This window comes from Nelumbo nucifera, chromosome 2 (genome assembly GCF_055504915.1).
Source record: "Nelumbo nucifera cultivar China Antique chromosome 2, China Antique-T2T, whole genome shotgun sequence".
Lineage (NCBI taxonomy): Eukaryota > Viridiplantae > Streptophyta > Magnoliopsida > Proteales > Nelumbonaceae > Nelumbo > Nelumbo nucifera.
In genome coordinates, this window is record NC_142650.1 from 63,381,996 (window position 1) to 63,392,709 (window position 10,714).

A 10,714-nucleotide genomic window follows, 5' to 3' on the forward strand; every position below is an offset into this window, starting at 1 on the left:
ATTTTTTCATTTCTTTTTTTTTTGCATTTTATCTATTTTAATTTTGAATTTTATTATTTAATTGTGGCAACATGGATTGACTCATTTGGCCCAAAATGGTTTAATTTCTTACCACCACCTAGATGAAAACACTATTTTTTCTAAGTAGATTTTGAAAATATAAGTTTTTATGTTATTGGAATTATTAATTTATTATGTATATATTTAATTAATAGAATTGAATGATGAAAAGAAACAAAAATGTTTTAAATATATGATTTAATGAAGGTGAATGCAATTTAATACCTTAAATGTTGAATTTAATGAGAGGGAATTGAATTACCTCTTTTTAACTCATTTAATATCAATAACTGATTACCTTATTTGCCCTCATTTTTATCAATAAATTTAAATATGAAAGGGTAAATTTTATCATAAAAAAATTCTAAAAATATTTTAGAGGCTATTCATGCTTTTTAAAGTAGTATAGTTATAGATTTGAATGTAAGATGTTTCCCCACAGTTCCCTTTTGGGAAATTAATGTTTTAAATGTGATGTTGGAAAGCAAGAAGATAAGAAAGGAACTTGTGGTTTTATAATTATGAATAATAATAAGTATGTGGTGGTTGTAGTTGGTCCGTTGTACCTTTTGTGTGAAAGTGTTGAAGTAGAATTATGGACTAAAGATCATTTCTTTTGTTAGTGATCATTCATGGATGAAAGTTCAAATCTCTGGAAAGTAGGAATCGTGATTTTTTGCTTTTAGGGAATCCCTTCTCCATAGATGGAAAGTCCAAAAGGGAATCCCTTCTCCATCTCTCGATTTTCACATATAAACCTTAAATCCTAAGACTCTGTTTAGGAAGAATACATTTATGTATTTGGTAAGAATGCATTTATGTATTGAAAATGACAGATTTCATAAATTTCAAAGCATGTTTGCATCAAAAAATAAGAATAAAGTTGGCATCCAAAAAATAGATGCAAACTTTGCATTTATGTATTGAAAATGACAGATTTTTTCCTTTTGGAATAGCACACCAACACAATATTAACTCTCCTCCAAAGTCGGTGGTAGTGGGACTCAAATCCACATCTCCTCTAGCACAGTCCAACTAAAGTACCAACTGATTTACCCCTCAATTGACAATCTTGGGATTCATGTTTGCACTCATTAGGACTAAAAGTCTTTTGGCAAGAAAGTAAATTTATCAATGCAAAACTAAACCAACTCTTATTTATATGAACTGGAACGCATTGTATATATTTGTATTTACACTCTTCTTGAATAGAACTTAAATCTCTAAAATCTAAATCCTAAAATTAACATGTAAGGCTCCATTTGCGTTTCAGTAAGTTATTTACCCAGAGTAAGTGCATTGATCCATGTTCTTTTATTTCCCAAGTAAATAAGACAAAACCATTTTAGCCATAAGAATCCATTATTAAGAGGGGCATTTTTATCCCATCAAAGTTTTGATAATTTTTCCCCAAATGGGGAAGTTATTTACCCACTTGGGAGATGAATAGTAATAACCAAGAAAATAAATGTTTTCTGACCCCATACAAGTCTAAAAAAAGAACATGGATTTCTTGATCAATAAAATCCTATTGACCAACTTTCCCGGTCAAAATCCAAAAAACAAAGGCCCCTAAAATGCATTTGATATGGTGCATATCATCCAACGTGTAGGAGCCAAATATTTATGGGTCCAATCTCTCTTAATTCGGTTTTGTTTTTGAATGTGAAGCTATAGTTCTTTGGTTGGGTCTACTTTCAATATGTTTGGTTTGAATATTATTAAAAGAGGGAAAGGAAGGGAAAAGTAAGGAAACCTTTACAAACCTTATATAGGTTTTCTTATATTTTCCTTCAAACCAAACATAACGTTTAACCGTTTAGGTAAGATTATGAACTAATTGCAGTATTCTGATAAAGTTGTATTTATGAGAATAATCTATACTCTATAGTCAAACCCAACTTGTAGGGAAAATCTATAATGTGGGAAAGACATGGTATGGAAGAGCTTTGACCATGGTTTTTAAAACCGACTTGGAGATCGAACCGGTCAGGGGTTTAGTTATCGGGTCGAACGGTCTGATTGTTCAAACCGAACGCTTGGCCCATTTTGACAAAAAAAAATAAAAAACGGTCAAAAGCGTTAGAACAGTTTGAGCGATTAACCGCCCGATTCAACGGTTCATTGACCAAAATCAACGGTTTTAGGGAAAATCCAATTTTTGAGAAAAACAGAATCTGACCAGTTCCCAGTTCCTGGTTTTTCTAGTCCAACCATCTGGTCCGGTCCTGTTTTGAAAACCATAGTTTTGACCAATCAAAACCTACCCATGAATTTTAATAAATAACACCTGATTGGCTACCACCAAATCGAGGCTCATAGGATACTGCCCAATATGCTAGATGCTTAGATCTTTGCTTCGTTACGAATCCTGGTGCAATTGTCCACCGCAAAGAAAATGGGAATATGGAAAATCGGTAGTTAACATTGGGCAATGTCAGGCCAAGCTTACACTTAGGCTATGTTTGGTTTGAAGGAAAAAGAAAGAAAAGGAAGAAAAAAGTAGGAAAACCTTTATAATAGGTAGAGAAAGGCAATAGGTTTTCCTACCTTTTCCTTCCTTTTCCTACATTTTCCACGAATGCACTCTTAAAAATAGAAAATTACATGTTTGCCATTCTTCTACTTCAAAACGGACGCTTCAACCGAAAAAACTAACTTGAGTTACACATTTTCCCACTTCTAAACGAGACAACAATTTAATAGCTTGCACGCAAATCTCTATCCGTCCAAATGGCATCACACTACGACTCCTTAAGCATCAAAAGCTTTATAGGACGAAGGAACAAGATTATAACATGCTCCGTTAACATGAGATAAATTGCTAGCCTTTTAGTCATTTTTAATATTTCCTCTTCATTTCCCGCCGTTTCAAGAATTTCATCTATCTCTCTCTCTCTCTCACTACAAGACTGCAGCACAGCAGCAGTCATGGTTTCAGAGGCTCGATTTGTTGTTCTCTACCTCTTCGTGATCTTCACAGCTCTTGCAACCTCCTTTCGAACTGCAATAGCTTCGCCGAAAGGTCACCGCTACAACGTTGGGGATGATATTCCGCTGTTCGTCAACAAGGTCGGTTCCATGTATAATCCGAGGTACGCTTCAATCCTTCTTGAATCTCTGTTTGTTATCATTTTCTTGATTGTAGTATCGTAGAATTTGTAGGATCTTGGATCTTTACTTCCACTCTTTCCGTGGATGAGTTTTCAGTTTGATTGGTTTGCAGAATACTTGGACATTGCTTGGTTTTTTCGTAGGTATGTTTTACCTGGGTGTGGTTTAGGGTTTGAATTGAACCTGACGAATTCCTGAGTCTTTCTTAAGCGTCGATGTTATTATTAAAGTTGGAATTTTGTTTCGAAAAAATCCAGGTCTTGTTATATCTTGGTTAATACTCCTTTCATACGCTTCTGTCGTATTAGAGTTTCAAGATAAAGTTGCTCGCTGGAGCTAAGAAGTTACCGATTTATCAAGAATTAATGCATAAGTACAATATCATTCTTCTGCATCTCGATGCTTCCGTCAAATCTTATCTGTGTATTTCTTGTGAAGATTTCTAAGTTGATCCGCTTAGACATTTTTCCTCGCACATGCAGGGATGCTGTTTTATGTTTTCATTTTCCCCGTGGAACGTGAGTGTTTTTCTTCAAGTCTTGTCATAACTGGGTCTTAGTAGATCAACTAGATCTTATTAACTAGTTTTTGATGGCATGGAATTTCCCCCAATTCATGCCTCTTCACCAATTCAATGTTCAAATAGGTCAGGTATGAGTGGGTTCTAAAGCTTCCACTTGGCAGGCCCATTGCAGTATCTAATACTAATAAATGGACATTAACTAGACCATTTATTGGAAGATCTGGTTACTACAAATACCGAAACAAATTCAATGTCTTATCTTCTAGGAATGTTTTCCGGAAGGAAAAGCAATCTTGTAATATTATCACTAGTATTACTGAAGATTAACTGCAATGGCTGTAGTAGCGTAGCCATTACTATATTATTCAGTGTCACTACATTTTATTTTGGTGTGCAAGTTGGGCTTCAACTTGTGATCCCAAAATTGCAATGACTGTAGTAGTGTAGCCATTACTATATTATTGTTTCTTGAAAATCTCCATTTCCCTCTTGATCTTTAAATTATTTTAATTTAACTGTGTTTCTATTGCAGTGAGACATATCCCTACTATGACTTTCCATTCTGCCGCCCAGGTTGGTAACAGTATTATTATGAGTAAATATTTGAGAACGAGGAAGCTCAAAGCAAAACATAAATGCCATCAATATGGACAGAAATTGATGATGAAACCTTGTATATTTTCAGAAAAGAAAAAAAAAACCTATGTAATGGGGCATTGTCTCAAATCATACCATTTAAATGAGTTTTGTCATCCAAGTAAATGAACCCCTTTTGATATACATCTGATTTTTTTCGGAATTCATAATAATTAAGCAACTCAAATGGATAGAACCATCCAATTGGTTTTCTTTTGGGCGGTTCTACCAAAGTGCTCATTTGGGGTACATGTGCATTGAGCTTTGGGGGTGAAGGAAGGGCTTTGGGTGGTCAAGGATGAAGAATAGGGATAGAGTAGCGAGTAGACAAGTAGCTGTCAACCAAAGAATCAGTAAGAAATCAGAAAGAAAGGGATAAACTCTTGCTGTTAGGGTAAACATCAAAGAGACAGATCACTTATAAGAAGAAATAGGTGAAAGAAGCAAAAGAAAGAAAAATTCCTTGCAACAACCAGAATCTACTAAACCTGGCTTTATTTCATAGTATCAGTCCCTCTTTTTTCAATTACAATGACTCTATTTAGGAGCTTTTTGATAACATCCGAAGCGACTGAACCAAATGACTCATTTTTTGTCTTTCAATGGATAAAAATAATTAAATAATAACATATTTGAAGGCATAGTAATCAATCAAATTTCAGCTTCAGTCATTAAGGAGCTCACACGCTCCTTAAAAACTTTATCACTAAAAGACAAAGCAATAAGTCAATCAATTAGGCCACTTCGTTATCAAACAGTCTCTCACTCATCATAGAACTTGGATATCCCTTTACAGACTCCAATTTGGACTCAAAAACTGATCCAAAACGACTTCTAAATGCTTTTTGAGTAAGAACCCATAACCCATAGGAACACTTGAATTAGGACTCTGACTCCTAAACAACTCTAATAAAACTTTACTAGTTCTACTAAAATAACTTAATATAAACTGTAAAGAAACCAGAAATTACCAAAAATGGTAAATCATGATTTTACTATAAATAACAATTATGTGAATTGCTATGGCTAGTAAGTTCAAAAGTTATTATACATAGTAACTAGTCGGGACCCATGTGATGTACAGGCTTTGTCAAGTGAAATTGAAGTAGGAGCCCTATGACATTGTCAATTAAGCCAAGCCACTCCAATTCCAAACCAAGCATTATTTTTGGGTTATGTCTAGCTAGCACTATGACATTACTAATTAGTTAATCAACAAATTAATTAAATTGATTTTTAAATTAAAATTAAATGGAAACCAAGTTATAATATACTTATAATTTTTGTTTGCCAAATAATAAACAAATTGAGGCAAGATGAACCGATTGTTTTGAAACACTACCCTAGCTCTAGGTTCTCTTACTTGCTTCAGCAAAATGCTTATCGCCATCCTCTTTCCCCAGTAATCCATGACCTTCTTGGTCCTTTGGTTCTCCTCCAACTCCATCACTCCACCACTTAAATCCAATTCTTATTGCATTCCCAAGTAAGCCAAGTCTGTCTAAAAACTATTTTTAGAAGTAATAAGTTTTTATTAATTTTATTTTTTTTTAAATGGAATGTAAATGGATTGTAATTTTTTTGATGTTTTATCTGTATTAATTAATTTAAATTTTCTATTGAATAATTTTAAAATGTGATATTTTTATTAAAACCTTTTATTATATAAAATTAAATTTTATTAATAATTATAATTAAATGGTAGTATATTAAGTGGATTTTGAATTATAAGTTTTAAGTTTGAAATGAAATTTAAATGGATTATAGTTATAATTGAATGTAATTTTACATTTTAAATATTAATAGTTTTATTGATGAGTGAAGTAAATAATATTTATTCTTAAATGCAATTTACTTGATTAATTAACTTAAAATTAGTTATTTTTTAAACAAAAGTAGATTATTTAGCCTAATAATCTACCATTTAATGTTAAATGGGTTATAAACTATAATTAAATAGAACTTAATGTTTATTATGAAGTAAATAATAGTTATTTTAGTTAATTTAATTAAGTTTATTATGTTACAAATTGTAATTAGATGAAATTTCATTTTTATTAATAATTATAAATAAATGTAAGTATATTTGATGGATATAACATTATTATTAAATTGAAATGAATATAGATATAGATAGAGTTAAATGAATTTTAGGCAATTTAAAGGAGAAAATGAGAGGAGAGAGAATAAGTGGCATAAGTTATTGGAGGAGAGAGAGTTAATGGCATGATTAATAAGAAGAGACAATTGAAGGAGTTAATGAGAAAGCAGAGAGTTAATGAATGCGGAGAGATGTATATATTGGGATAAATCTTAGAAGTGATTGGTTACTTGAGTTATTTTGTTCAATTTTAAAAGCAATGAACAATAAGAAATTAAAAAAAAAACTAAAAAAAGCATGGGAATTAAATTTCTAAAAGACTTGTAACTACAATTCCTAAAAGACTTAATGGCCTATCCTTAAGACACCTACTATGAAAAAAATTTAAAAACTCAAAAATACCAATATCCATATCACCCAAAAATTCTTAAATTGATGTAAGAAGTGGACAATTTATTTATTTCTTTGTGTATTCTTTCCTTGTTCAGTATCTGCATCACTGAGGTAATGGACTTCCATTTTCATGAATTGCAGATCCAGTAATTGAAAAGAAGCGCACACTTATGGAGGTTCTGAATGGTGATATTTTGACCAATTCCCTGTATGTGTTGAAGTTCAGGGAGAACAAAAAGTTCGAAAGACTATGCGAAAAGAAGCTAACAAAAGATGAAGTAGCAAAGTTTAGAGATGCTGTCAGTAATGATTTTTACTTGCAGATGTACTATGATGATCTTCCTTTGTGGTTGGGTTTTGGTGATACTGAGGAGGATGAGGACTGGTTTCATAGTGAGATACCACCTTTGTATTATCTATACAGTCATATTAAGTTTGATGTTTTGTACAATGAGAACCAAGTGATAGAGGTTCAAGCTTTTAGTGACCTGCAAGATGGTGTAGATATCACTGATGATATTGAAACCAATGTTACATTTACTTATTCAGTTGTTTGGAGTAAAACTGAAGCTCCATTTGTGAATCGGATGGGAAAATATTCGGTTGCCTCTTTTTTACTGGATATTGTAAAGCTCCGCTCTTTCTCTCTCATTTACCGAATTGTCATCATTGCAAAATTGATAGGGATGCTTGCTACTCTGTTGCTGCAGAACCTCAGGGATGACATCATAAAGTAGTACATCATTTCCCTAATTGTTTAACTTATTAGAGATGTTAGTTAGTGCAGCTCTAGGCTATTGGCTTTTTTCCTTCATAGTATCTTATTAACTTGAATTGCAGGTCTTCTATGGTAAATGAAGAAGGTATGAAAGAGGTTGGTTGGAAATATACTCATGGTGATGCATTCAGCAATCCTCCATACACATCTTTGCTCTGTGCTGTTCTCGGCACTGGTACTCAGCTCTTGACCCTGTAAGTTGTTCCAAAGCAAACTTTTTCACAAATGCAGTGACCCTTTTTTGCCCTTTTTTTGTATAATTGCTACTTCAGAGAAGTTGTGTGATCTTTTTTTTCTGTACTCTGTAAGCTTTTCTTTTATTTCCCTTTTGATGTGGAGAGTTGCTCTGTAATCCAAGTCTGAAGACAGCCATGTATGATTGTGATGAACATAGTTACACACATATGGATATGCCTATACCCTTTAATTAGTTATTAGAGATTTTTATCCAAATATTACCACATTTTCCCAACCATAGTTACCTAAATTGCTTGATCCTACTACATTTGAACTGATACATTTCATGCCAGTTTGCAAGTCGGTTCACTATAATATTTAAATGCTTTCCCATGTCAATAAACTACCCTTTAGAGAATTGAAAATATCCAGTTCTTGTAGGAAATATATCATTCAGTTATGAAAAAGAAAGTTAGTACCTAGCATTTAGGAAACTTGAGATTTTGTTGAAGAAAGAAAAAAGAAAAGAACTGTCAAGTCCCATGTGTTTCCTTCTTGAGCAAAATAAATACAATCTGGACTCTTTGGAATTTGAAGTTACAAATGATAAACCCAAGCAAATTAGACCAATCAAATAGCCAAAAAACAAATTTTAGAAGCCTAAACATAACGAACTGGGCTCATTTAAGAGTAGCTAATTATGTACCATCAACCCAAATTTGAACTAAGCAAACCAACGGCTCACACACACACACATCTGGGTTTCTTTACCTGTATTTCAATTTTCATGCAATTCACTTTTTCTTCCATTCAGAACATCATGATAATTTGGATGTTTATTCATTATAACCCAATTGCCAAAGGCTTTTTGTGTTCATTGCCTCTGGCATTTTCATTCACAAAACTTGTTCATATGCTCATATATGATTTTTTTTTTTAACTTGTTGCTGTTATCATCAAGTTTATGTATCTTTTAAATCACATCTACTTTTTGTTCAGGTTCTTCTTTGTATTTCTTCTGGTACTTTTGGGTGTTCTCTATCCATATAGTCATGGAACACTGTATTCATCTCTTGTTGTGATCTATGCTTTTACATCCATGGTTGGTGGGTATACTGCTTCTTCTTTCCATGTTCAGTTGGCAGGAACTAGTTTGGTAATAGTTACATGTGCTTATCTTAAAACACTTTCTTAATTAACTTGTGTTATCACCTTGTTTCTAATCAAGTAACCAAAAGTTGTTTCTTGCAGAGGAGAACTATTCTTCTGGCAGGGGTTCTCTATTTTGTTCCACTTTTTGCAATATTTTTGGTCCTGAACAAAGTTGCTATCTCCTATAGAATCACAGCTTCTATCTCATTTAACACCATAGTTGTGCTTCTTCTTATATGGACTCTTCTCAGCATCCTGATGTTCACCATAGGTGGTGTACTTGGATATACTTTTAAGTCTCATTTTCGAGCTTCTTGTTCTACCAGGAGAGGCCCGAAAGAGACCACAACTTTAGCTTGGTACAGAAAGACACTCGCTCAGATGTTTCTTTCAGGTGTTTTATCATTTTGTACAGTAATTATGGAATTAGACTACATATATACAAGCCTGTGGTGCCACAATATCTTCACAGAATCAGGAACTTTCTTTATCATGTTCATCCTTCTCATAATATACACCGCAATCCTGAGCATTGGGATGACATATGTGCAGCTTTTAGGAGAAGACCACGAATGGTGTTGGAGGTATATATACATATCTCTCTTGGTTCCCCAACATACTCAATTTCAAATTCTCCTTGCAGCAAGATATGCATATTTTATCATCTTTGAGTCTAGAATATACTGGTCAGTTTGGTTCTTAGGTATTTTTATGGTACATTCCCAAGCCTATGAATAAATGTGGCAACCCAACTATTTAGATAGAGATCAATATTAATTAGCTAAAAATGACACTTGCAACTTGGCTTTGTCTGTTCTGCAGGTCTGTCTTGCGGGGCGGCTCAGTTTCCATTTTCATGTATGGCTACTGCATTGATTTCTACTCTAGATCAACCATGAGTGGTTTTATGCAGCTATTGTTCTTTTTTGGCTACAATGCTTGCATATGCTATGCCTTATTCCTTGTTCTTGGGACTGTTGGTTTCTATGCTTCCTTGGTATTTGTTCGTCATGTTTACCATGCTGTCAAGAATGAATGAATGGATAGTCCTTGCAATTCCTGAAGTGGTCCTGGTAATATTTTTGCATGTTCATGTTCAATGTTCCATGGGCCAATCAGTTGGCTTCTTAGTCAAGAGATATGAACCTTAGCTCCATCAACTTTGAAATGAAGAAAACCAATGTACTAGAAGCATGCTATGATGACATGCAAGATTTTTGTACTGTAGACAATGTATACAAAAATCACAGAGATTTACTCACACAAATACTTTTCGTTAAATACATTTGTAACTGATACAATTCTTGATCCATTTTTGGTCCTATTTGGCCAATCATGTGACTGTCATGTAATCTGGAACAGATATGGAAACAGTAATTTTTTAGAATTTCATTGTTTTTTATTAGCTGCGAAGAGGGTTACATAATATAGCATGATAAGGATTCATAGCCCACTCCACAAATAGGGGATCTAGTTGAAAATCATCTCATATATATAGCAAATTATCTTAAATTCAGTCTTGATAACCATAACAAAGTATCAGAACTCTGAAAATTGAATTAGCTAATAAATTGGACTTTGGAGTAGCAATGCTTGCCTTGGCAAGTAACCTGGTCGACTGGTCACTTTTACTTGGTTCAAGTTGAAAAACTCAAGCCATTCGGTTAGGTGGTGTTTGAAACTTGCTTTTCTAATGGTAAGACCCAGTCTCATGTCTTATTAGAATCAAACATGATGAAATGGCATTAATGCCCTCATAATCCAATTCCTAAAATACCAC

General features: G+C 33.4%; 1 protein-coding gene across 1 annotated transcript; it reads left to right on the forward strand.

Annotated features, from left to right (window-relative positions):
• Positions 1–2,904: 2,904 nt before the first annotated feature.
• Positions 2,905–10,321, forward strand: LOC104607677 (transmembrane 9 superfamily member 5-like). Its single transcript, XM_010273358.3, has 7 exons — positions 2,905–3,155; positions 4,230–4,270; positions 6,969–7,560; positions 7,668–7,799; positions 8,782–8,938; positions 9,034–9,518; positions 9,757–10,321. Exons 1-7 carry the CDS (start codon positions 2,992–2,994, stop codon positions 9,971–9,973), a joined length of 1,788 nt encoding a protein of 595 aa, XP_010271660.1. The 5' UTR covers positions 2,905–2,991; the 3' UTR covers positions 9,974–10,321.
• Positions 10,322–10,714: the final 393 nt, after the last annotated feature.

What these genes read in the sequence shown, in the direction of transcription:
- LOC104607677 (XM_010273358.3), top strand. Translation starts at nt 2,992, where the DNA reads ATGGTTTCAGAGGCTCGATTTGTTGTTCTCTACCTCTTCGTGATCTTC. An exon ending in CTTTCCATTCTGCCGCCCAG is followed by an intron (nt 4,271 to 6,968) that starts GTTGGTAACAGT and finishes CATGAATTGCAG; the next exon opens with ATCCAGTAATTGAAAAGAAG. An exon ending in CTCAGGGATGACATCATAAA is followed by an intron (nt 7,561 to 7,667) that starts GTAGTACATCAT and finishes CTTGAATTGCAG; the next exon opens with GTCTTCTATGGTAAATGAAG.